General features: G+C 45.4%; 2 protein-coding genes across 3 annotated transcripts in view; one reads left to right on the top strand and one right to left on the bottom strand.

Annotated features, from left to right (window-relative positions):
- Nucleotides 1–1,285: 1,285 nt before the first annotated feature.
- Nucleotides 1,286–18,822, top strand: ism1 (isthmin 1). Its single transcript, XM_036547369.1, has 6 exons — nucleotides 1,286–2,553; nucleotides 12,860–13,069; nucleotides 13,891–14,149; nucleotides 16,365–16,508; nucleotides 16,807–16,896; nucleotides 17,256–18,822. The coding sequence occupies exons 1-6, from the start codon at nucleotides 2,416–2,418 to the stop codon at nucleotides 17,771–17,773; spliced, it is 1,359 nt and encodes a 452-aa protein (XP_036403262.1). The 5' UTR covers nucleotides 1,286–2,415; the 3' UTR covers nucleotides 17,774–18,822.
- A 7,817-nt stretch (nucleotides 18,823–26,639) lies between these two features.
- The window catches only part of tasp1 (taspase, threonine aspartase, 1), a 42,728-nt gene continuing 41,651 nt past the window's right edge, over nucleotides 26,640–27,716 (bottom strand). For both annotated transcript variants that reach the window (XM_036546854.1, XM_036546855.1), the window contains exon 14: nucleotides 26,640–27,007. In XM_036546854.1, the coding sequence (XP_036402747.1) occupies nucleotides 26,915–27,007 (93 nt within the window). In that variant the 3' untranslated portion in view covers nucleotides 26,640–26,914. The remainder of the gene's footprint in view (nucleotides 27,008–27,716) is intronic.

Raw genomic sequence — 27,716 nt, 5'->3', positions numbered from 1 at the left:
TTACATGTACGTAAGACAAGGAAAGACAAGTAGCATATGTAAGACAAGGAAAGTGATGGTGACCATTTCCAATAGATATCGCTAACTTATAATGTGCAGAATATTGTTTCCCCATGCTTGATGGACAGACTTCTCTCTGCTAAATGCCAATTCCATTAATGATGAGTGTGTGTAAAGAACAAAAAAGTAAGTACTGTGTGTAAGGATGTAGAGTTTAGCCTAAATGATGAAATCCATTCGGATTCCGAAGTGTAAACTTAGTAAAACCTGCGATAATTGCAAACAAAGTATTTATGATACTGAGGACAAGACTGTCTCCTCAACAAGAATACCAGCAGAAAACAGATGAGATCCTGAAGACCAAACACAACCACCATTCGTTGGAAAGTAAGAGCAGAAGAACATGCTTCTGAAAAGGCTCCTCCGTCAGAGTATTTAACCTGACACTCAGGTCCAGTCCTTTGAAGCCCTCAATAAACAGTCTTTTTAAAAAAGGTGTTCAAACTTGGGGCACCATTTGTTTGTGAAAGGTGTTGAAGTAAATCCCTGTTGTCATTTAACAGTCTGGAGTCTGACCAGTGGAATCTACCATTGAAAACTAATTCCAGCTCTTTAAATTGCCATCTCCACCCCTGCTTTTGAGCTTGGCAGGAGCACTGAGTAACATACAAGAGGTTAACAGTCTTTTTTAACCCTGAGGGAAAGGAATTTACCAATCCTTGTTCCTTTCAAAATGTCTTAAATCCAGGGTGTTGTCCCTACTGATTGCATGCCAGAGGTTTTTTTTTTGAAGAGTCACACACACATATATTAAAGAAAAAATTTTAAGTATGAATTCAAGTATTAAGACGTTGACAGTAAGTGGACACTTTCCATAGCATTGCCGCTGTGATTGGCAACTGAATATGGCATTTTGATCCAAATTTTGCCTCTTAATCACCTGTCAAAACATTCCGACTACAAGGTTCATAATTTACAAATAAAACAGCTTTACCATATAGTACTGTTAGTGAAATGCTTAATTAATGTATTCATCTCAACAATTCTATAGTATGTTAACGTTCCATGCAGCCACAAAGCACTAAAGTTTTTTAGGTTCACCTGCTCAAAAGTACTTATTTATTGTAGGATTTGTTATTGACTGGTTACAGGAGAAAGTCGTCGCGAGCGTTGCACGGGTGAGAAAGGGTTAAAGACAGGGGGAGGGGGAGTTGACAGCAAACCAGCGGAGAGGAGTATAAAAAACATTAGAGAGACCAATCATACACAAACAGTGTGTGTGTGAGTAAGAGAAGCCGTTTACTCGCATGCGAAAAAAACACGCTTTGCAACTGTGCAATGGTGTTGCGCGCATCGGGTGCATACTGCGTGCTACAAATCTTTGGATGGACGTTTTCTGCACGAGGAATTGAGCACTTTTGTAACTAACGTTACCCGACCGGGCGTTACTGGAACACTAGAACTCTAAGGACTGGGCAGTGACAAAAGTGTTTATCAAAAACCCACCTTAATCTTTCGCCAGGAAAGAGTGTCACAGGATACATCACAAGAACTCAGGTTAAACAATGCATTTACATGACCTTTTGAAACGCTATACAAGCTGAAAAAAAACGATGTGTCCAAATCAAGTTTTGCATTTCGGCAGAGATGAGAGAGATGAACATGGAACTTAGACCGTAAAGAAAGAGAATCTCTTAACAGGCAGACGAGAATATGGCACAAACTGAGGTCAACAGGACAGCAACTGAGAGACGCTCGATCGAGTGGATGTGAAATTTACCTGGACTTAAGTACAATCATCAGCGGCGTGCTTAACTCGTTCTGAGATTATTGTCACTTACTGCTGTGCAGAAATCATATGCACGTGCAGTTACTCACCGCTACACGGTGAACAGCAGAAGCCTCTCGTGAGGCAAGAGACAGTTTACACTTAAGTATCTTTATAACTAAATTAAGTCAAGGGTATTAATATTCAATACTTCATGATCTATTCTTCAAGCAATTTCAGATACTGTAATGTCAATGGAATCTGAAGACGCTCTCCACTTGTGACACATCCTTGGTATTTATATTGTGAAAAGGGGAAAATATTTGGCATATTTTATGTTACACTTTATTATAAATTGGAGCCCATGCATGCCCCAAATAAGACTATTCCTAAGGAACGCGGTCACTGCTGCACACGGGCTTGGTTCCGGATTTTAAGCCCCAGGTTATCGTAGTTTATTTTTTCCATTGTCTTCGATTTTTTTTTTTTCCTTTAAATTTGTAATCTTGATTCCCGAAGTGGCTCCGCAGTGGTGTTGCGGCTCCTCGTCCGCGGCGGATCCGGAGATCGGAGTCTCTGCAGCGGGAGGAGGCGGTAGTGGAACCCCTGCACCGGCGCAGGGTCCCAAAACCGGTCGGGTGAAAAGGATGATTCGACTGGCTGCAGAGCTGTTGCTGCTGCTAGGACTACTCCTCCTAACTTTGCACATTACGGTGTTACGGAGCAGTCCGCTGCATCAGGGAAATGTGACTTTACACAACGACCAGAACACGCTGCTAGTAGAGGTAATGCTTTTTTGCTTGTTTTCCAAGTTACGTGTGTCGCTTTTTATGTTCACTCATTGGTTTCCAAGATCTCATTTTTGGCAGTTTTCACTGAACATTATTGGACTCGTGCAGTTATAGCCCCCCTACTTGTCAAAATAGACCATTGACCGTTATTTTGAATTTTCATCACATCTGACATGAGTAATAGGTGTACGCCTTAATATGATAGTCGTGCATTGTAGCCGACCTGTATAATGTCCACAGTTTACTAGCTTAATACATGACGGTAGTTACATGAGTTACTTTGTGAAGAGGCTGTAGCGAGGAGACACCTCTGCCTTGATGTTATCGTTACGGCTGACGTGTTCACAGTGAGTACAATCTAGGGCGCACCCCCTCAAGTAAATTACATATTTTTGGGCTGGGAACTCCTTTCAACGTCCGTCGTCCATCAGCTCAAGATGCAATTAACGGCCAGATGTAACCACTGAGAGCATGCTAGGTTGCTGAAGTCTACGGACAAGTTTTGAGTGATAAGGAAGAAGTAGGACACCATTAATTGATGGTCTGAACAGATTTAATGTTGGTCTTACCTATTTTAAAAACACGTAGCCTCATGAACTGATTATTTGCACGCTATTTGCAGGTAGGGCCTGTACATGCAATTTTAAAAATATTTATACAACGACTGAATTCATTTCACAACGGCTAAAAACACAACTATTGCGCAAATGTATTCCACGCATCATTACATATTATTGCAAAACAGCTCGATAAACCATATGTTAAGTTTGTCTGTTTCACCAGATAAAGTACATACTGCACTCAACAGCAGAACATTGCGACATATTTTTCAAAGCCAGAACCTCTCTATTGAACAATTTTATTTGATGTCGGCGAACTCTTTCAAACGCGACTGAGATTGAGAAATAGAACCGTACAGAATGCACGTCTAATAATTTGGAGAATGTCCTAAACATAGGCACTCCACGCACGCTGTGCTGAGCGGAACCACGTGGCGGGGCAGTAGGGGGTTACCTGAGTGAAAGGGCACCGAAGAAAGTAAAGAAAGAAGATACACAGAAACAGTAGCTCTCAGTATCTAAATCTGCGAACTGGTGAAAGTACTACATTGACTTCCCAGAATGTTGACAGCAGCACAATTTTGTTTACGAGATTAAATTCCAATAAGGAAGAGACTCTGGAAAAATGCCAGAGCAATGCGCTCGGGAATGTACCACTAGGGGTGCTGTTTGACACAGATATATCTCCTATTTATCGTTGTCAATCAAAGTTGTCTTGTCGCTTCACAGATTTCAGATATTACGGTTCTGAGTTCATGTATTAACCTGCGTGATTCAATACATAAGTACAACAGTACAGCTTTTTTCTATTCAATGATCAGTGAACAATTCATGTGGGAATTTTAAGTTACTTTGAAAATCCTGAAATTTTAATAACAATCTGACGTTTTTTTTATAGTGCAAACAGCATTTTCAGTGTGTCACAGTCAAATTAGCTTTTGTTTGCCATTGAGTCACATGTCCCGCAGAGTTTTCATGTGCATTGACATTACATGTCTACAGGCTTGCGGTATGCTTAAACCTGTATAGCCGTCTTCATTTCACTTGCTTTCATCCACTTGCTGACATAGTTCATCACTAATGTGAATGGAGCATGATAGGAAGAGAGAGACGGGCCAGCCAAAGTGATCCAGTGTTGTCCAGTGATGCTTCAGACTTAGATTTCTGGGTGTGCTGTCCATCCATCTGGATATATTTTCATGTGATAATTCCAGTGATTGCTTAGGAAAGCTATACGAGTCCTCAGCCAGTGTTTTTCTACTTGTGGGTACCTATCTGGCATCCCAGGTGTGATTTTAAAGAAATCCATGCTGTTTTGACTAGTTAGAGAAATAGTTTGACCATGAATGCCAGGATGAGGAGGTGTAGCTTCTGAGGACTGGTCACGTAGCCGTTGAACTGAGGAAGTGCAGGCAGTGGTCACTGGTGTTGACGGTATTGAACCTTAGGTTGTGTTTACATGAGTATATATAAGTTAACCAGAAGGGTGATTATTTTCCTGTCTGGATTCTTTGGAATTCATGTGGACTTAAAACTGTGGAAGGCAGCTTTGGTTCCTAATGTTTTTTTTCTTTATTCAGATTCTGAGCTTAGCATACAGGGCAGGAAAATCTCCCATTAATAATATGTTCTAGAGCAGCAGACCTGTAAGAAACTGTCCTGAGAGAGAGACCCTGATAGTTCACAAACATCAGTCCATAGTGAGTACTGTGCAATACCACTAATCTTTATGCTATATGGATCTGTTGATATAAACCTCTGTGTCCATTATTAGGAAACATGAGATTGGAATGACAAAACATAAGGAAAGAGACTATGGTTGCGACTGGTGATCTGTTGCAGGAGTGGATTCTTGCATTTTTCATTCATGGATGTTATGCTGCACACTGGCCAAAATTTGTATCAGATGGCAGATGTGGTTTAGACAGATTTTATGGGCTTAATATCTGTGTGGGTCAACAGTGTATATTCACCCGAAAGGCAAAACATCAAGAAAGGCTTCACAAAAGAAAGTGTAAATGAGGTTTTGTACTGGGTGGTACGAGTATGTAAGAGGTGTCGTCCTCCCTTTGGACATTTTTAGCTCTGAGAGCGTGACACGGCATACGTGGAGCTGCAGGGGGAGGTCACACGAAAGTGGAGGAACTATACGTCTACAGATGTCAACACAGCTATTGTTCTGCTTGCCATCTTGTCATCAGTCCTTTGTTCCCAATATCAGAAGCAGCCGTCTTGAGTTACTTTTATCACAAAGAGGTCGGCTGCTCTTATCTAACGGGGCCGCAGTGTTATAATATATGGTGTTTACTTACTAGGATCAATGAAAAATGAGTCCAAAATCCATGCAGTGGCAACAAGATACATTCTTTTAAATGTATTGACAGGCACATCTGTAAATCATTCACGGAACCAAACACTACAAATGCATGAGAGGTCTTTGAAATTTGAAAATGAAATACATATAAAATCTGCTTTTATCATTGTGGCTTTGATTGCAGAACTGCTCTGCGTGTCATGCTAAAGAAGACAGCAATACACACTGTCTCTCCAAAGCCCCACTGTCCACATATCCACAGGCTCTCTCCCTCTCCCCCTCTTTTCCTCTCTCTCTTTGTTACTCACAATGTAATGATATGGTCTGGAGGGGTTGTCTGTAGCAGTGTCTCACAAAACCCTGCATTGTGTCATGGACTCTCTCTCCTCTGGGAGTGAGAGAAGGCAGGGTCATACATCCCCCATCAACCCCAGGGTGATGTGACTGCCCCAGGTCGGGGCCTGTCATCATGGCCCCATCAGTGTCATGCCTGCTTCCTGGCGACATGTCTGAGATGAGGCCTGACTCCATCCCAGCGCCTGCTAGTCACGATGGTGCAGCTAGCGTCCCATCAATGTGGAGAAAAAGGGGAGGGAAGAAGCTGCAGGAGGAGAGCGTTGTGAACTGTTAACCATGCGATGTGTGGCTGGTGCTCCTTCTGGTACAGGTGTAACAGCAAAACTCTTACACATCCTGGGCATCAACATTTTCAACAGAGTTGCCATTTATACTGCAACAGCCTTCCCATGGGCTATGGGATGCTATTTTAAAAATTTCTCCCATGGTTTCATTAGGCAAGTGTAGTAGAATATGATTTGGCTAATGCTTCCCTGCATTCCAAGAGAAATTTCACGAATTGTTCGGCGCAGATTTGTCACTTTCGCTCTTTCCCTTTTGGCCGTCTCCCTATCCCGCCCGTTGCTGGGAGACGTTCGCTGCAGGGATCAACCTGTCATTTGGGCGCAGACGTGACACCTAATGTTAGCCTTGCTTGCAGCGTGGGATCCGCCCCGGGGAGCACACCAGTGCAGCGGAAGTGGGGCAAATAACGACTAGCCTAAAAATTGATATCCTCTGACCGCCTTCTGTGAAATTACAGGCCCCGGGGCCCGCGGTCCTCCCACAGAAAGTTGGGCTTGAACAGGAGGACACAGAGCTAGCTGCGATGATTTCAGACATACAGCGCTAAAACGGCTGCGCCGCTTTGCATGGGACATTATTGCACACATGTGCTGGGAACTCCCATATTCAGGACTCAGAGTTAGGATCCTGGGATCAGTAGGGAGTTTTGCTTGGCAGGTTAAATACCTGCTGGCTGTTTTTTAGAAGTATTTTTAGAGCAGCATTTAAATGCACCTTTCATGGTGTGGTTGAAAACAAAAGGTGATTAATTAACACTTTATATGTATATAGATATGTATATTGAACAGCTTTTTTAAGAGTATTGTCTCCATCCTTGTGAATAGTTACGTCTGGACGTGCTAAATAATGGAAGTGAGTAGTCTTCCCTCTCAGTAAGGATGTGAGTTTTGGTGACATCCAGGTGTCATTTATTTAGTCAAGGGGGGCAAGTCACCACTAACCAGCAAAATGTTAACATGCAGTCAGGTTTTGTGTGTGCCTGCATGTGTGTGTGTTGTGTAGGTATTTGTCTTCATTTCTCATGGAGGAAAGATGTCCACAATTTTGTCTGTTAAAATCAGACTGATTTGAAATGTCAGTTTTTCAGTTCGTTCCTTGTGTTATTAAGGATGGACAGTGCAGTATTCCAATACCCTGGAGGTAAACTGGTCGTTGATTTTTTTTTTGGGGAAGGGAAAAAGGCTTCACGGGCTGTGGTGTTGTTTGTGTCATCGCTGGGTGTAGGTGCATGCCTTGTATGGCTGGACAGAAATATGCTTGGAATTCACAGAGAGTGGGTCACACAGGGAGACATGCCAGGCTGGAGCGGGAGAACGACAGAGGGTGCATTTCTGGCAGCCGAGGGGAGCCCTGCTGGCACAGTGAATCTGATTTACTGTAGGGCTGTCAGCCTGCAGCAGCACACAGCTGCCTGCACCTCCCCAAACCCAGAGAGGAGTAAACTCTCTGACACTGTAAAGTTTCTGAGGGCTTCTGTTGGCATCCGGCACCAAGCATTCAGGGTACAACCAAAGACAGTGAGCGTGTGCAGAGGTTACATAAATTCAACAGAGGCAGCACACTCAGCCAAAGACTGTGGTTGATGATTCTGTACCAAAGATATAACCTGTAAATCTCCCCTGCCATACTTTAGGTAGTTCTGAGGTTTGCTGCTTTGTTGAGAATGTATGTTGCCGCAACAACTATGCTACTCTGTGGTGCTGAAAGGTCTGCTTAAAGGCATTGCACTAATGAATTAATCATATTCATAATGTACTGAACTGCAGTATGTTACTGTGCAGGCGTTATTGTGAATACTGTTTTCATATTTGGGCTGTTTTACAACATCGAATGTTGGATGACTCTGCAGCGCACTTGGAGGAGGGAGAAGAGAGATATATAACAAGAATCAAAATCAGGGATAGGGGTTTAAAAAGCAGTCCCAAAGTATATTCACAGTGAGCCCTAGAGGGACCTGTGTCTAAACTGAGAGGAAAACAAAAACAACCATTAAAATTGCTGTGAGGCAAGTGTTGCTCCCCATCACTGTTTTGTTGGATGTATGTGAGTCAGGAACATGTGTGAGTCAGGAGCAAAGAGTTGTGAACTTACCCTGCTCTCTGCTGCAATTTACCCCAACATCACCCCCCACCCCCCACCCTGTCTGTCACCTCCTGGACCTCCCCCCATCAAGCTGTCCTGCTATGAGTTTATGCAGCCTCACCAGGAAGTCTGATGGAAGCCAGATATGTGCCCCTTCTCAGATAAAAAAAAGAAATTAGGGATGACTGTCAAGTTCAGAAAGACAAAAAGAAAACATAGCCCATCCGGGATGTGAGGAAGAAGAAAGAGATAATTTTCCCTTCCACCTAAGTGACAGATTCAAAGGCATCTGGCACAATGTGTATGGCATTCATTTCCTGCTCCCAGCTCCTGCTGGAATGCCCCATGAGGTGTTTTCAATTGAAAATGGAGTCATGCTCCTTTAATCAACCTTTGCAAAGTAAAAAAGGGAAGAAGTGGAGAGGGAGTGAGGGAGCAAAAGGAGGGGGGGGGTTTCATTCATGTTTTTGAAGGACCTTCCTGGGAGGCCCAGTTGAACAGGATGAGCTGAAGAATGGCACATCACCTTTGATCTCCCAAATTAAGAAGTGTTTTTTTTTTTTGAGGGAATCAGCTGATAGGTGGCTGACTGTAAAACGGCTACTAGCATTCAACAGCTACCCCCTCCCAGTCTTCCACAAACCCCTGTGAAACCAAATCTATTAGCATATCATTGCCTGCTGTTTTCTTGCTTTGAAAAACAAACAATATGTGGTGCTGTTTGGAACTGTCTTTCAAGAAAAGGCCAGGTGTGTTATATATAATAAAAGTAAGAAGTTCATCCAGGGAGAAAATGACAATCATGAGGTACTGGTTAAACTGTGTTTGCTCTCAAGCTGATGGATTGAGAGATTTTCTTGGAAGATAAATGGTGCTAGCCTGTTGTACGTATACTGAAGTGGGCTGCTGGGGATACCACATTTGTCTGAGTTGAGAGAATTTACACAGAGAAAGAAACAAAAATATCAAAGGGACAAGGAGGTTGCATCCCCCATCAGCTCTTCCCTTCCCAATTCAGCACTGCCCCTTGGTACATTTGAATGCTTTATCATATACTGTGAATGAGCATATGATCAGCCACCGAGCAGTTGTAGATATCCTTTATCACAGTAGTCCTGTGTATTAAAACAATTGACAATAAGAAGACAGAATTTGGATCATGCAGAGGATTTGAGAGGGTCTGGGCATGGCCAGTGACCATCTTATCCAGGTAACAGTGGATAGTGCTACCTTCCAGGAACAGCACAGTTCAGCTAGGCTGCAGATTTGGGAGACAGTTACCCGTAGCCTCAGGATTTGCGTGTTTCAGTGGGGTGGTCATGGAGTGTTTGGCAGTGATCTTCCAAGTGTAAGAAGGAGAGTAGCCAGAGCACAGATCTCTCTAGACTCCTTCAGCCCAGGTTTCAAGGAACCTAGCTATTTCACAAATGCGGGCTGAAAAAGGTTTCTGGTTTGAATTAGCGTGATTGATTTCAGCTGGATTGTACCATTTCACGAACACAGTTAATGGTTGTAAAGATGTGAGCATTGCAGCTGTTCTACAATTAATGGAGAGGTAGATCTGAAAACTCTGTGTGCTCAGCATGGTGGATTGTGCATCAGCTGGAAATGGTGAACCAGATGTGTGCCAATAGATGTTCGTGAAGACTGCCAGCTCTTAACCTTGAAAGTGAACCAGCGCACCTAATATTTTCCCGTGAGATGAACAGTGTGAAAGATGAGTTCAGATAGAGCATGAAAAGATCAAACATGCTTCGGAGAGGCTAAGGTTGCATTCTCAAAGTCAATGGTAATAGACATCCATGGGAAAAAATGAAAAAAGACTGCTATTATGAAAGATGCTTGATGGCTAATGTGGGAACAGGACAGGCATGCAGAAATATCCAAGGTTGTGTATTAGCCGTCAGTGCTCAGAGCTGGTAGGCCCGGTCTTTATAATGTGTCAGCCATTAATCAAGTGCTGCTTTCAGAATTTAACTGAGTCCTTGAGGCAAAAACCCTTTGTAAGGCCTTGTAATAGTGATGTGGCAAATTACAGAATACTTGTGGTATTGGTTAGCAGAGGGGAAATCCTATCGCCTTGAGTGGCCTTTGTCCAATGAGATGTGCATTTATCTTTTCCATTATGAGAGTTTCACTAAAATGAATGAAATGAAACTAACGCAAAGGCAGAATTTTTAGATCTAAAAATTTAACACTGTATGTAAATAGAAAATAATCAAGAATTTTTTTTCAAGGAGGCTTGACTGGTTTCTCAGTCCATGAGTAGTAGTGACCCTTTTGATAAGTTCCACCAGTAAGGGTGTGTGAAGAGAGAGCAAGGGCTCCCTGGAGCTTAGTTATAGCCTTCTTTGTCTTCGATGGAGGCAGAGATCGGGTGGGAGGTTATCACTAGGAGACCTGAAGCCCCGCCACAGTAATATTTCCAGGACGGTTGCCACAGGCCCATAGTACAGTCAAGAAAAGGTGGTGAGATCGTCCTGCTTATTAAAATGACGTACCGTCCCTAAGTATGCAATTTCCTGTTTATGTCCTTGCCACAATTGCTGACCTAAATCAATAGTGCTTTCTGCGGTTGCTGGTCTCGAGGTCATGACGATTGCTTCATTTCATTTTTTGATTTTAATCGTAGTTACTTTTATGACTTTGTTTATGAGCTGCGATTTGTGCCATATAATTTACTGTCTAAAATTGCAACGAGAAGCTAAGTGTCTCCATTGGCTGGCAGGTCACACAGAAATGTACATTATTTGCATATATAGTTTACTGTAATATATATGTATACACACACTGGTGTGGTGATCATTACTATAATGAAGTGTGTGAGGAGTCCAGCAATCATTTGCAGTTAGACTGAATCCTTGCCTCATTTTAAATTGACACTGGGGAAATAATCTCCAAGTTATATTTTTATGTTTCTGTGTCTAGTTCCAGTGGCAACAACCTATGTAAAAAGTATGCATTAAGTACTCAATAGATACTATGACTATAGTATTGTATTTATATGCCAGTACTATGTCCCATTTTTTTATATTTCAATTCTCCTGCACATGTAGTTGTGAAATCCCCTCCCATGAGAATGGCAGCCCCTTCCAAAAGCCAAGTGTTTCATTCTTCGACTATTTCCAGTTCTGCTGAAGCTCACTTGCACATAGAGATGAGACACGGTGGAGCAGGTCCCTTTATGGAGCTCATGTTTTCCCAAGAGTAGAGCGCCCTGGCTCTGACGAGACTATTTTATGGCCAGGCGGAGTCTTTTTATATTCACCAGTGGCCGAGTTGACACTTTGTATGTGGCCGGCTACCGCAAGGGCACGATAGAGCTTTTGGGCCTTGGCTCAACCAGAAAAACACACAGAGAGAAAAAAGGAAAAACTTGCAAGATTGATGGACTCCTTTGATCTCACTGTGCACCGCACAAGCAAAGAAGATTACGGGCTGCTTTTAGCTGTCTGTCCAGTGGGGAGTAATTGCATATGTGATGGGGAACACATGCCTTGTCAGTCCTCAGAGATGTATTCACAGCCCCTTACGCACTGCAGAGTAATTCACTGTCAACAAAGAACATCCCATGACAAGCTTTTGCAGTGTTGCCTCGATGTTTCAGCTTCTCACTGCCTCTGCTGTGTTCCCTTTGGTGAGCCGCTTGGGACTTTGAAGCAAAATCGTTACAACTCCCGGCATACGTGTTTATCCATCTGTGTGTAATCTTTGTCTGCAGCTCTGATGGAGATGACAGCCTTGGTTTGAGTCAGTAAACAAATAGTGATGTGGACACTGCATGCCTATCGGAGCAATGTCCAGATGCGTTGTGGATGCAGAAGGAATGCAGATGTACGATGAAAGGCATTGCGAAACAAGCAAATAAACCCCAGGAACTTGTTGATGGGCCCTGCTCCCTAGACGCACCAGCAAGACCTTGGTGCGGCTTCAACAGAATTGAATCCACACTTGGGCAACTCCTGTGGCCATCCCGCAGAAATCAGTGTTTAGCACCAGTGTTTATTTAGCAGGGTGACGGAAGAGAGTCCTTGCACAACAGAGAGCCGATCAGGAAATTAGGGGAGGAATCAAGTGGGCATGGCCGCTAATCACAGCGTGCTCCTGGGTGTGAAGAAGTGCAGCTGAGGCCTTTTCGAAGGGGATTAAATGTGTATTCCTCCCCCCTGTCTGAGATCTGTGCAGTCACTTTGGCAAACAGGTTGCTGAACTGCAGAGCTGTCCATGTTGAACCTGGTAATGGAAAGGGGGCCTGGCTTTTGATCCTCCCCTGAGGGACAAAGTCCACCCTGGGTCGTGCTTGATCCCTCCCTGTTCTGCGCAGCTGGGACCTTAGACGGCTACCCAGACTGCCCTAGCCCCCACCTGCTCCCGATGGCCCATGGCTGGATTTATAATGAGGGGTCACTGCCATTTGAACTCCTGTCATCCTGAAATATTATTGTAACGCTGCTAAACAGTCCTCTTTTGAGACACATAACAGCTTTTATGTCTGCGCAACATTTTTTTTGCAGGGTTCTTGGTTTTGTTTTCTGAAGACAGGTCACTTCACACCATAAATTCTTTTTCCTCACAAAGGTTTCTTGCTTTTGGGCACAAAATAACACAAAAAAAGTGAAAAATATTTGAGAAAAGAGACATAGGCGTGTACATGTTTTCTTGGGTTTCGCTGACAGTCCTCTGTTCCCTTATGTTTCCACAGAACAATCTCAATGCTGAGAGCGGCTCCTCTCCTCAGCTGTCGGCTGGCAACCGGCGCATCGCTGCCGAGCACCGGCCCCAGTCTCGGGCCCAGCCCCACGGTGCCACCAGCGCCCTGCAGAGGGATGGACCTGGAGCCTTCCTGCTGGACCTCCACAACTTCCCTGACCTCTCCAAGGCTGACATAAATGGACAGAACCCCAACATTCAGGTGACTGCTGTGCTGCTCTGACTTCATGATATGATAAGGGGCGTGGGGAAATGTGGCCTGGCATGGTAGCAGTGCCCTCAGGGATCCATTTTTACTGTGGACACGTCTAGAGTGGCAACTCGAAAAGAGTACAAAGGAGAAGAAAAGAAAAAGAGAAGGGGAGAGGGGAGAGAGCAACCTGTGTGTGTGTGTGTGTGTGTGTGTGTGTGTGTGTGTGTGTGTGTGTGTGTATGGTGCCATGGCTGCCCAAGCGCACACAGAGCAGATGCCTGGAAACAGGAAGAGGCAGAACGCCTTGCTGCACATCACTACTCATTTTCACCAGGGGGCCTTTAAAAGTCACTGAGCTGATGATACTCAAAACAAACACTCGCGCGCACACACACACACACACACACACACACACCCCTCCTGGCTAAAAGCTTTTTTAATGTGGGATCCAAACCTCTAAAATTGGTAAGATCTTGCACATTTGTATCTGTACCTGTACCCCTGTATTTGTCTATATGCCAAACTTGTCTGCTTGTTACCGTCTACAAAACAAATTTCCATATTGGTATCAATAAGGTTTTTTCCCACCTAACTTGGTCAGCAGTGAGTTTGTGGCCATGAGCTAATGTTCGGTTTAATTGGTTTGGTTTGTTTGTCTTGCTAATGAGACACTTAAAACTGCAGCGGCGAATGTGAATGTTATGACTCTTATTTAATGAGAAGGGAGGGTCCAGGCTTGGATGTAACTCACCCTGGACCTCAAAACTGCCATTTCCTTACAGGGCACGGCTGTCAGGGGCCTCACCTCACTGTTCTTCCCGTGTCCCCAGGTGACCATCGAGGTGGTGGACGGGCTGGAGGGGGCAGAGCCTGAGAAGGGGCTGCGCAAGGAAAATAAGCCCAGCTGGGCCTCGCCCAACTGGAGGAACTGGTGGCAGCGCTCTTCCTCGGCCGTCACTCCACGCCGCCCCGATGACCAGGACTACCCCTACGACGGCAACACCGACGACAGCAACTTCCTCAAACCCCTGGGGGACTGGGACAGACGGGGGGGTGCTGGTGGGATGACCAAGGCCCAGACTGAGTATGGTAAGGATGTGTGTGTGTGTTTCTATTTGTGTATGTTAGATATGTAGTTAAATAAAGCCTCTGATATTACTGGAAGTATTACTCTGGAATAACTTGTATTGATCCAGATATTTGATCTAAGAAGATGCTTCTCTAATACATGAGTAAAAAAACAACTCGAGGATAAGATTAACTATTACACCATAATTCAATTCTTGTTAATAATCAGGGAGCTAAGACTGCAGGCAAATGCCTTCGTTTGTAAATCCAAGCTTGATACATGTAACACATGAACTGCCCCCCAAGCAACAGAGTGCTGCCATGTGAACCAGAGCCCAGACCATGCATTTACAATGTGATCCTTTCTCAATGTGGGGGAGCGAAAAATATGCTATCCCGTAAAAGAATGTGAACTCTCTATAACACACATTCTCAAAGTGTCTTGGCATGCCTGAATCATTCCTGTTGTCTTTAACACCAGGGACAGAGACTTTTGAAGAGATGTATGTGTGTGTGTGTGTGTGTGTGTGTCTGCGTGTGTGTCGCTCGTCTGGCCCATATGGTCGTGGGCCTCAGTGGCCCTCCTGCGTGTGATCACACTGCGGAGGTGATCTCATGGTATTCATGCTCCCCAGCTTAATCTCAGGAGCTTATCACCGGGGGGAAACGAGCGCCGGCGTTATAGCTGTGCCCCAGACTGCCTTATCGCCCCTCGGCCCTTGATTGTACGTTAGTCATTCTGCAGGTGGAATAATGCTTTGTGTGTGTGAATATGAAACCAGCGTCAGGCTGCGGTTGGGGCCGGAAAGCCTTGACCCGGTCAGAGAGCCAGGAACCGGATGACTTTCGTATCGGGGGTCCTCCTTCCTAGACCTTCAGGACCTACCCTTAGCATTAAGGCTGTATTTTGTGATTGCTGGGTGGTTTAAAGTCTCATTTCTTGCCATGTGTAACTATAATTATGCGTGGCAGGTGCTGGGGGGATGAACTGGAGCAGAATCTAAAATGTTATTGTCTCAAAGTGCAGCCGGCACTAACGTCCTGAACTGATACCATGAGGTGGAGATAGCGAGTTTAATAAGTAGCAGGCAGTGGGTAAATGTTTCCATGCCTTGCGCTGGGACTGAGCTCAGAAATGATAATCAGAGTAAGCCTGATGTCTGTACATTTCCAAACCTATTTTTAAATGGCCCCATTGACTGTGTCAAGCAGAATCACAAGTGTAAATACTTGCCAGACTCTATTTTGTTGAGGTTTACACATCTGACACAAAATAAATGTTTTTTTTTTAACCTTACCTGTGACCTGTTTGGTTCAGGCAAACTGTCAGGCTTTATTAACGATCAGCTAGCCATGGGACCATAAATTTAATTGGATTCAGCATCTTAATTCATGGAAAATATTCTCATAACTTGTTGGTGGAATCTTGGACCATCTTCAGGAAGACCCAGGGTAGCACATCCTGAATTTGACCTCCATGAATACTCAGTGACTCTTATATGTGGTGAGTGACTCATATTAACTGCCCCATTTTTACTTACCCACTTGCCAACCTTTTTTTTTGAATGGCCAGAACAACGTGTCATACCCAAGAACCCAGTGGCTTATGACAACATGCTCTCTGATGTAGTGGGAAACCCAACAGTAAAAGCTGGACCTCTCCCACTACAGGGCCACATCAGAGATTCCCAGCTGCCCACAATTGTACGGGACTGTCCCAGTTGTGCCCATATGTCCGTTCTTAGCACATTAGCAAATCAGAGCCATCGTCACGCAGTCCCTCTGATGGGCACACGGTTTTTGGGGCGGAGAGAATCGGTCCGGGCCTGTGTATCTTAGTGCGAGTGTGTGTTGGGAGTTGCTGCCAGAGGAAATGCACAGGCCGGGCTCATGCAGTGCACCACTCGTGCAAGAGCCACTTAGAGAGGTATGCTAATGACCTGCTGGCTGGCAGATGGCCTGGACCTCAGGTACCAGCAACATGTGGACCCAATCAACACTGCCCTGGAATTGGCAACCTGTTGACTGGCTTTCTCTCTCTCTCTCTCTCTCTCTCTCTCTCTCTCTCTCTCTCTCTCTCTCTCTCTCTCTCCCTTTCCCTCTCCCTCTCCCTCTCCCTCCCTCTCTCTCTCTCTCTCTCTCTCTCTCTCTCTCTCTCTCTCTCTCTCTCTCTCTCTCTCTCTCTCTCTTTCTCTCTCTCCCCCCCCCCCCCCACCCCCCCCCCTCACTCATTCAGATTACATCGACGGTGACGGGGACTGGAGCACCTGGTCGGCCTGCAGTGTCTCCTGCGGCAACGGCAACCAGAAGAGGACCAGGTCGTGCGGGTATGCCTGCACGGCCACCGAGTCCCGCACCTGCGACATGCCGAGCTGCCCAGGTCGGTCCCAGTCTGGAGCCGTTTGGTCCGTCCACAGAGCTGACTAAATATAGGGCGTTCAGCCAATCAAAGCAGACCCATTCGCTGTTTGTCGACAGGCTTCAGTGAGACAGTCTGTATCAGGGATGTCTGTCAGAGTAACTCATCTCCCTAGGTCATGCATAAGATGACAACATAACTAGTTGCAATTCTAAATGTACCTGCATGAACCTCCTCTTCCTCTCCCCCTATTTTTTATATTTGTCCTCATTGCACAATTTTTATTCTGACTGGAGTGGGGTCTTTGTTGCGCCTGTAGGCATTGAAGACGCCTTCAAGACAGCTGCCACAGAAGTTAGCCTTCTCGCTGGAACGGATGAGTTCAATGCCACGGAGCTCTTTGGCGTTGGTAAGACCCCCTTGTCTTTACACACACCCCACCTCGGTGTGCCATTCGTCTGGTCTGTCTTTCATCTGGACAGCTGATTCTTGCGCCGTCAGACTTACGAAAACTCTGCAACATCTGCATCTACCCAAAACATCACATGGTTCCAGAAGCCCTCTTAACATTCCAGCACAGAGATGAAAGTATGAGGGAGACAAGCGCAGCATGCTGCACTCCGGAGTTCCTCCAATCCTCCTCCTTCCCGTCACATCCCAGCCATGAGAAAAAAACACCCTTTCACACAGGGGTGTCTTCATTCTTCCCCTTTATCCAGTTACCTATTAAAGAAGGGCCCGGCTTAACTCTGTCCTAATGCCTTCCAGATACAGACAGCTGCGAACGATGGATGAACTGCAAGAGCGAATTCCTGAAGAAGTACATGCTCAAGGTAGCCAACGACCTTCCCAGCTGCCCTTGCTCCTACCCGACCGAGGTGGCTTACAGCACGGCGGACGTCCACGACGCCACCACGCGCAAGGACTTCCGCTGGAAGGACGCCAGTGGCCCCAAGGAGAAGCTGGAGATCTACAAGCCCACGGCGCGCTACTGCATCCGCTCCATGCTAACGCTGGAGTCCACCACGCTGGCCTCCCAGCACTGCTGCTACGACGACAGCATGAAGCTCATCACGCGGGGGAAGGGGGCAGGCACGCCCAACCTCATCAGCACCGAGTTTTCCGCCGACCTGCACTACAAGGTGGACGTCCTGCCGTGGATCATCTGCAAGGGGGACTGGAGCCGCTACAACCAGGCCCGTCCACCCAACAACGGGCAGAAGTGCGAGGACAACCCCCTGGACGAGGACTACTACAAGCAGTTTGAGGAGGCCAGGGAGTTCTGAGTCTTCTGGGAGAGCTTGAAAAAGGGGACGTTGATGAACAATGAACCTAGTTTGTGAATCAGTGCGACCACTTCCTCCTGTTTGTTGCAGGCGATTCTATCAAAACAGAATCCTGCAGAGTGCCAAGGACTGTTCATATGTTTACCCAGAATGCCACAGCGGAGCTGAGGCCCTGCAGAGTCCTCTAGCTTGTCTAGTATAATTGAACTTCTTCCTGAAAGTGAAGTAACAGCCACAAAGCAGTCTCCAGTGCTTCATCTTGTAATATTGAACATCTTTCAGTGCTATTCCAAGCAAAAAACGGTATGCTGTTTCTTTTTTTTTTTTTTTTGAAAATGACTTCTTTGATATGTCAATCAGTGAGTGGACTTCAAAGGGAGGGAACATTTAATTTGTGTTGCACAGTGAGAAAAGAAATTCGGCAACAATATTTTGGATGACTTTGGGTCATCTGTACAGTGTATGGACCAGGAGGAGGAAAAAGGAACCTTTACATTTGTAGTGAAACTTTAAATGACTCGGCAGCTTTGCAACCTCTCACTCACAGTAGTGTTGCTAATGCATTCTGTTTCCAAGGAAAAACAAAGTTCTCAAACATGCAGACAATCAAAGGGGAACATGGAAAACTGTTTAGCTTCATTCTCAGTAAAAAGGGATATGGTGCAGCGACCAACCACAGCAGGCAAACCACTGCCTGTAGATGGTATTTATTTACAGGAACTCACAACCATACACAAAGGAAGCAGTCCTTTTTGTATTCAAAGAGTCTGATCTTCTCCAATTGTCAATTTGGTTTAAATATTCAGGTTCATATATAAGCTTATATGCTTGTTTATTTAGCATGCACCAATTTTTCAAATAATCTGTTTTTATTTTCTTCTTTCTTTTTTTCTGGTCCAGACCATTCTTTCTAATGTAAAAAGCAACCCCTTGCATTATTTTTGTAAAGTATTTATTAAACTGTAGTTATGTCTCACACATTGAGTCTACTTACAGGATGTGGTTGATGTTTGGTGTACAAGGAAGGAATGGGTGGTACAAATGTAAAGAGGGATGTCTGAAGCAGAAATGTTTGAATAAAAATGATAAATTAACATGAAATGCAATCAGTCACTAATTCCCTGTGATATATTATTCACTACATTATTCGTGTGGACCAAAATGATGTGGCCTCTCGTTTTTTGTGTGCTGTTGTTTTAGCACAGAATTTTGCAACACTTCCTCAGTTTTATGGGTAACATCACCAGCTATTTAGTTTCCCTCCTTATTTTTTACACTGCCGTCTGAAGGCATAAATTTCGACAAACAGCCATCCCATTAACTGAAGCCTTCAAACAGCTGAGGCCATTGCACAAGATTCCTGTTAGTTCCATCCTGTGCTGTGAGTACGGCTGTGCTTTTGATGTGATTGCGCAATGGAGGGCTTATTTTTTCCTAACATGGCTCAAATTCTCTGTCTTTGGCACGCAGCCTTGAATTTCCCCCTTATTTTTCAGGGTATGCTCTCTCTCTGTCTCTCTCTCTCTCCCTCTCTCTCTCTCTCTCTCTCTCTCTCTCTCTCTCTCTCTCTCTGTGTGTCTCTCTCTCTCTCTCTGTCTCTCTCTCATACACACGCAGGACTGAAACTGGGTTTTAGCTGAAGTCAAAGCAAAGGCTTCTGACCATTCTCTCCTCTAAAGCAGTTGAGCAGCTGTGACAAAGTAAGCAGACATCACTGTGTGATGAAGCGTCTCTCAGTGTCCTCCCATTTCGGACTGGCCTGTGACAGAGAACGTCACATACACTGCGACACTTCCCAAGAAATGGAAGGTTGATGTGCTCCTTACTAACTTCACCCAAGGGCTTTATTTTGTTTTATTTTATTGTAGGTGAACAGCCCCTTTTTTACCTGCCTTGTGTTTAGAACCCAATATTGTCGACCATGTTGCTACAAGTGTCTCCCCGGTCATTCACCAATTATATTTTTTCCTCTTTTTATACTTTTATACAGCAGTACGGTGTACCAGCAACCAAACATGCAACTGTGTGGCCACATAGGCATAAATGTCTAATGTTCCCAGAATGCATTGAAAAGAAGCACAAGCACAAGGGACGTGGGTGTCCATCAATATCAGGGCTTTCGTTTTTAGCCTGTTCTTTCCTGTTTAAATGTATCCAGCACTCCAGTAATTTACTCTCCAGTAATATCCTATTTCTCCCTTGTCCTTGGGATTAAGGTATAGCTTTCCTGTGGAGGGAGGGAGGTTGGGAATGAGTGCCCCAGAACCCTGAATCCACGAGGGAAGGTTTCCAGCATGCCCCCTCTGTGGTCCCCAGGGTAATGCTTGAACTTAGCACATGGCAGACATGTCCACTGGGTTCAAATAACAGGCCTCACATCTTGAGCTGTTCATAAGCAACAGATGATTCAGAACGAAATTGCACACCTATTGCGCACCCGTCCAAAATGGTTAACAAATGAGGCAGGTGATAAAATCCTATGATGTCATTTTAAATTGTCCAGTGGTAACATAGTTTCCTGATGTGTGAGGAAAAAACCTGGCTGTATGCTAAGAAATAGAAAAAAGCTGAACAGTTTACAATTTACTCTGCATATATAGGCGTCACAAGCAGAGGACAACATACACGTCTCGTGAGAAAAAGGCCAGCATTTTTGGAGTTTGGGGGATAATTGACAGGTTACAGTTAGAGGGCAGTGCGATGCATTAGTTTTGTAGACTGTGAGACTTTTCCTTCCATCCCATGTCTGTTCCTGATCACCTCCTTTAAAGCACCTCTGTGCTAGGGCTAAGATTACAGTTTCCTCCGAGTAAAAGGCCAAACTGATCTTTATCTAATCAGAGTCTTCTGTCAAGGCCTCACTCTTCAAAGGAAGGTGCTTATTCATCCTGTGACATGTCAGGTTCTGGTTAGGCAGCGTGGCATCAGATGCCCACTCTGGAAGGGCTTCGTGTTGTCCACAGTCGTCCGGGTTTTCTCACACCTTTCCTTCTCTCTCCACCAGAATCACAGTCACACATTGCTCCAGAGACCAGCTACTATGAAGAAAAATCCTCCATGCAGATGTAAATATGAGCCAGTTGCCTAGCTGCTCCCCAAAGGTGCACGTGTGCTAACTGCTTATGTAAACTGAGGCTTCTGTGCAGGTACTGAGATGGGTCAGGGAACAGAAAGCCAGTGCTGTCAACGGGATGTATGGTGCAGGCGAACAGGGAGAAAGGCACACAAGCCCTGGGGCGCAGAATTGGCAGACTGGTGGTGTCCTTGCGATTGACTGGAGCCCACCAAGGTATGTGCTGGACCCCGAGGTTCGAGCTCTTCCTGCACATGGTCAGGTCTAAACACAAAACGGGCTGTATCGCGCTGCACGGTTGAGTAACATCCCATAATGAACCCGCCGCGCGATCAAGCGTGACTTCCATACGAAAGCCATTATGACTGAGAAAGGAGAGGGGGTTTGGATGGGGGTGGGGGTTGGGGGGTTGATCGGCCAGGCTGATAGCTATGAACGTCCAGGCAGGGAACAGACTTCTTGCCGGCCTTGCCTACATCCTCCCCTGTCTCTGCTCTTGCTTCAAAGCGCGCCATGACTGAGACCATGGAAATGAGTCTGTAAAAGCAGCCTTTGGGATTACAAGCAGTATAAATAGATAAGTCTTCCTCACTGTCAGCATGCATTAGGGTTTCCACATGAGGCCCCCCGCACCTCTGTGCCCGGTGACTGCCACCTCGCCATGCCGCGGACGGGGCCTACACGGCGGCAGCCGGGCAGATCTTTGTCTTGTGACACGGCGCAGATGTGGCAGGCCGTTTTTAGCCTCCCTTCTGCCACTTTATGGGTGGTGTTGCACATTGCAGGAAGTGTCTGGCCGCAGCGCCGCAGGGCCCTTATTGCCTGGGAGACGTAATTAAAAGGCTGCCTTCGCGTCTTGTAATCTGGAATAGCTGACCTGGACCACGGGGTCGGGGAGTCTGGCTGCCGCCGCTGCTGCAGCCGCTGCTGCCGCCGCTGCTGCCGCTACCCAGGGGCCTGCACAGGCCGGTGCCCTGCCCACCATTCCCTCGCGGGGGGCGAGGAGGGTGGGGTGGGGGAGGGGGGAAAAAAGCACCCGGAGCGCAGCTGAACAAATAGGTCAAGTAACTGACGAGCTGGGTGCGGAGCCTCATTTAACCCCAGCAGAGTGTGGCTAGAGAGTGGCGGGCACCACCACGCATGTCAAATAGGGAAGAGTGGAGGACAAACATGGGTACCAGCCCGGGGGGAGAGGCCATGAAGTGACAAACTGCTGTGGATACCGTCACAACCTGTGGTGAGAACCTGAGGTTTCAAGTAGTTCCACAAGCTGGTGCTGCGGACACTGCATGCGCAGGCAGCCAATGCACTCACACATATGCGTTACAGATCAGGTGCTAACACAAGATGATGTGAGGACAAAAGAAGTGGGACTAAAGCCAGCCTGAGTTTACAGGGCTCTAAGCTTCTCCCTCTCCTTTTTTTTTTTTTTACCTCTTCGCAGAATGGATTCATATTGTTCTGCTGCTTCGGTCATCTTGTGTGGGATGATCATTAACACAGCACCAAACAGCAGACCTCAGCGCTTTTATAGACTATGAAGGCTGCCTTGTTATTTTGATTCGGAGACTTATTGGCGATATAAACACGCCTGCTCACATTTTACGCGCTTTACTGGCATCCCACACTAAATAAATATTTGCAGTTGTCCGTATCAGTGGTATTTCAATGTCTGGGACAGAGAGGTCCTTCTGTATGTGGCATGGCTCGACACCACTGGCTTAGCCCACTTGAATTTAAATGTAGAATCTACACTTATAGACAGAGGTAAGTTTTTGCATAACGGTCATGGTTTCTTTATCATGCAGTGCATCAGGTCACTGCACAGTCTCTTGCCACACGGGACAAAGCAGAAACTTCTGCACAGACACACATGTACACATGCTTTCATGGTTACAGAGTGCCCAGTATCTTGAAATGAGCTCTTTGTGAACATGCAAGTACCTTACCCTTTCCATGGACCAGACAGCTGTGTAATAACTCACCTTTGGGAAAAGGCATGATGGCTTTCATCCATACATACACATGTACGTACACACACACACACACACACACACATAAATTGTATTTGAGAATAGTATCATCATCAGTGTTAAAGGTGAACAATGAGCAAAGGAACTCACACAAACCCCCCCCCCCCACATAGTCCTGCAATGAATAGGCAAATGCAATTTAAAGTGCCATAAATTGTACAAAAATGGGCCAGCGGGCCTTTTGGGGGAAAGTAGCACCCTTGTCTCTAAAGCTGACTGTCACAGCGTGGATTCAGTTTAACAGCGAGATGGTGTGTAACGGCTGGGCAGAACCTATCAGGCTATTTTTAGCGGTGACATGCCCTTGTGTGACAAAGGCAGGACTGGCCCCGGGGGTCGGGGAGCAGCATTTGGGGATGAGCACAGGGGCAGGTCGTATCTGGGCTGGCCAGGAGGTTGGGCCCAGCGTGATTTACTCTGACAGGAGCGCTTGGCATCTGAGGACGGCTGCGCGGGCTGGCCCGGCCGCTGCCTTTGATCTTTATTTGCGCCGCGGTCTGCTTTGGATTTAGGGCTGTGCTGAGCGAGAAGCATTTGATACACCTTGAGCGGCTTTGGGGACCCCCGTCTCGCGTTAAAGAGGCGGCGGCCCTTTTCAGTGCCCGGAGGAGCTCAGGAGGAGAAGACAAACAGAACCGGCGGATGGCCCCCGCGCTCTACGTGATATGGCGGTTCACGCAGGGCCCAGATTAACGCAGATGAAAGGTAAACGCACAGCGGTAATGGGGTGCGGGGGGTGGGGGGCGAACCGCTCAGTTTTGTTGGAATGCAGGAGACATGGAAAACTGCCACCAATAGCAGAAGACCAGCTGAGCTGGCAGGTGTGAGTTTCAGACTTCAAATGAGAGGCCCACCTACACCCCCCGCCACCCCTCCCAAACTCCCCCAGCGTCCTATCCTGTCAATTGTATTTCATGTGTTAAGCGTGGGGCAGGAATGTGACATCTCCCACCTGAAAGGCATGCTTGCGGGATATCATCTGCGCATGATTCACTTCGGGGGAGAAAGCATGCGATAGTGACAAGGAAGAATCCTTCCTCAGAACGCACGAATATATTTATACGCATAAACATCTCTATTGCACATTCCCTGAAGACACTGTAGTGGCCTTGTTCCAAAACTAGCAGCTGGCCAAACTTGGGTGGAAGAAGAGACTGAAACAATCGTTAAAAATAACGGCGCCGACCCCTTCCAGTAACCTCCTTTGACTTTGGACATTTAGTTAACTAGCAATTGACGCAACTTCTTTTGATCTATAGAAGTGCAAGATATATATATTGTGCATTCTTGTGCAGGCGTTTTCATTGTCTTCGCAGTTTTATTCCTATTCAGTAGTATTGTGTAAACCCAGTGTGTACATGCCAGCTCTTATAAATGTTTGTGTATATTGCTACTCTCCACTTTTGTGATTGTGACATACAGAAACCTTTTTATATTAATGTTATGTGACAAGTTCATAATGTCACACGGGTTTCAAGGCAGCATTCAGAGAACGCAATCTGATTTTCTGTGTGTCAGCATGTTTCATGTGATTCTGTGCCTCCTGCATGAAAAGAATTGATTGGCCTCTACCACTGTGAAAATTCCCTAGGACACCCATCCACTGAAGGATTCCAAAACCATACATAATGCATTGGCTAGCTTAAATACACGATCAAATCAAAACTGAAATGTGATTCCCTGCGTCTGTAGCCACCAAAACAATAACAATAGAACTGTAGCCAGAACTACATGAGTAATTTTTAGCACTCTTCAAGGATGTTAAAAAAATAAATAAATCAGCAACATACGGATGAAAAAATCCCTACAGACTCAACACGAAGGCTATCATAAGGCCGTCAATTATCTGTAATTTGACATCAGACTAAATCATTTGTATGTTCACCCACTTTAGCTTTTCTGGAGAGAGTCTATTTTTGCTCTAGGTTATTGTCCAGTGTATAATTTATTTCTAGACTATAAATCTCTGGCAGCCCACAGTTAAGATTATATGATGTGTGGAACCAGGAGACCAATGGGAGGACAGGCACAAACCTAGCGCTGTACGCTGGGCCTCAAAAACAAACTCTCTTCTGCAAACGGACACATTTGTATTTCTATTTTTAAAGTATTTGTGTTTTCAAAGCACTGCTGATCAAGAACTAACAAAAGTGCATACGTTCAAGGGATTTAGAACAAAAGAAATAGTATTTAACTGAGGATAAGAACAATACAAAAATGTGCAAAGCAAGTAGACAGTACAGACTTTGTCTATCAGATAAGACTGCATCAAATGCAAACAGTATAAGAATGAAACTTGACAGCACCACAAGATATTTATTGGTTTATTGAGCACAGCATTAAGAGAGTAACACAGTCACATTTGAAATAGCTTTTGACTGTTGATCCCGTTACATACTCATTTCAAGTACAAGAATGTAAAGCTGCATACAAAGTGAGCATAAAATCATATATACATTAACTTCTATACATCCAATTAACAGGATATTAAAAGCAGAGCAGGTTAATAATATTGAACAAATGAACTGCAACTTAAGACACAATATTACAACTTTTTTCATTATGGGTTATGCAGAGAAAAATCCCTTGAGCATTTAAAAGTTCTCTTCCCTTTCACATTTTATATACTTTGCATAACAGCACCAGTTGATATTTATAAATATCTAGTTTATTATCTCTTATATTCTTTCTTCATTATAAAATACAGGCCTCTGTAAATGTGACTATACAAATATATAATTGTGTTTTTCAGCAAGTCAGTAACAGTCTTGTTTGGAAGAGTCATTTGACACCACCTGAGCACTCCTGTGATTATACCCTACTACCTAGTGAAACCGGACTGCCCACCTGCAGCAACAGGTACAGTCGTGGGACTGCCCACCTGGAGTGACAGGTAGACTTAGGGGACAGCCCACCTGCAAGAATAGACATACCCAGGGGACAGCTGACCTGCAGTGATAAATACACCCAGGCGGCAGCCCACCTGCAGGGACAGATACACCTAGGGGACAGCCCACCTATGGTAATAGACACACCCAGGGAACCACCCACCTGGAGTAACAGGTACACCCCAGGGACTGGCCACCTAGAGTGATAGGTACACTCAGGGGACCACCAACCTGGAGTAACAGGTACACCCCAGGGACTGCCCACCTCAAGTGATAGGTAGACCAAAGTGCATTTTTTTTCACATACAGATTATGAGGATGCATTTGCGAGGTTTTTTTAATTTATTTTTTGCTAATCGTATGCTATGTATTAGTGGCATGTTAAGGGGCTATTGTACCATGGCTATGTGTAGTACATAATTTTCCTAAGAGGCATGTACCTAAAACTTAAATGTATATTACTTTACTCTTAACTATACATAAAATATAGTTCAATAACTAAGAACTGAAGTAATGAGTAATTACTATACACAAAATTGTCACCTACATCATATATAATCATATGTACACACACGCACATCCCTGGATTTTCCCAATTCAATTGCATTTAGTCTTTTCTGAATAAATTAGTGAGGAAAGAATATGCAACCTTCCTGAACCTTTCTGGAACATATCATCTCTTCAGCTAAGTACAGAAACACAAGAACAGAGCTTTTCACTCATCTAGTGCGACATTCAAAAAGCAAATTTACAACAACAATAATATACCAAGCAATAGAAAGGAAAGAGAATAAAAAAGAGAGTTAAAAAAAGAAAAATCAATGTCCACCCTGTCCAAAAATGGTAGCTTATACAGATAGCAAGGACGGTGCATAAGAGGTTTTGGAAACAGATGCACTGAAAGGTGTACTTCAGGTGGAACCATAGGTGAGGACTTGCTGGGGATTCTGTGGGGAGCAGCATTCCTGCAGGAGTTGCACAGGGAGTCCTATAGTGCACTGAGTGGAAGCCCACGCCACGCGTTAACGTCTCCCTGTGAAAGTCGCTAAAGCTTATTACTGCTGGGAGGCTGCACAGGGGGGCAGGGAGAGGTGGGGGGGGTGGCGGTTTGGGCGCAGTGCGCGTATTGCTGAGGAAGAGCCGGGGCTCAGTCCACTGGGCTCCCCAGGCGACACACCCCGCCCTCGATGGCCAGCGACTGCCCAGCGACAGCTCCGGGAGGCAGTCTTGAAATGTGAGTCTGTGGGGGGAAAAAAAAAAAACAGAGTTCCAGTGTTTAGCGCTCGGACAAAGGGGAGGAGGAGACAAACACAGCTGCAAAGATGGAGTCCTTCAGCGACAGGATCAAAGCGGCCCCTGCTCCGTCAGCCAATCAATGGCCCCCGTGCTCAGGCCTTCATCTTCAGAGCGGAAGAGAAGCCAGGGGGGAAGACAAACGAGCAGCCGCCGAGTATGCAGACAAGGCAGAAACACTGACTGCTATCACTTTGGTGTCAAGAGGTGTAATCTTTGTTTTGGTTTCTTCAGCACTGAACTCTGGCCTCCTGGCATGCACAAAGCAGCTCTCACTACTGTTGGACAATGGCCCCACAAAGACCAGAAGAAGCGGGGACAGCAATGAGAGGAAAAATCACACCTGCATGACCCTCTTTGTCATTGTGTGCCTCATGTCAGGACCGGGTTAAAGAGGGAGGGGTAGAGGAGGATCATTTCACTGATTAAGACGGCAGACATGCAACTAAACCAGACACATGTGAGGAGATGACACATTCACCACTTTCATTTACACAAAGTCAATCTGATGTGAATCATGCCCTTGGAAAGTTACTAAAAGAATGACAGCACATAATAACTGTGCTTTTATACCCAGCTATCCTCTATCATTTCCAGCTTTTGACGGTCACAAAAAATGTCTAATTTGAAACTGAACACAAGTTTTAAAAACAAGA

Source organism: Megalops cyprinoides, chromosome 15, assembly GCF_013368585.1.
Source record: "Megalops cyprinoides isolate fMegCyp1 chromosome 15, fMegCyp1.pri, whole genome shotgun sequence".
In the NCBI taxonomy this organism is placed as follows: domain Eukaryota; kingdom Metazoa; phylum Chordata; class Actinopteri; order Elopiformes; family Megalopidae; genus Megalops; species Megalops cyprinoides.
Note: the sequence above shows the minus strand (reverse complement) of the source record. Positions and strands in the feature narration are given on the sequence as shown.

Coding starts and splice junctions, on each gene's coding strand:
- ism1 (XM_036547369.1), top strand. CDS start 2,416: ATGATTCGACTGGCTGCAGAGCTGTTGCTGCTGCTAGGACTACTCCTC. Junction 13,070..13,890: donor GACAGAACCCCAACATTCAG/GTGACTGCTGTG, acceptor CCGTGTCCCCAG/GTGACCATCGAGGTGGTGGA. Junction 16,509..16,806: donor CGACATGCCGAGCTGCCCAG/GTCGGTCCCAGT, acceptor TTGCGCCTGTAG/GCATTGAAGACGCCTTCAAG.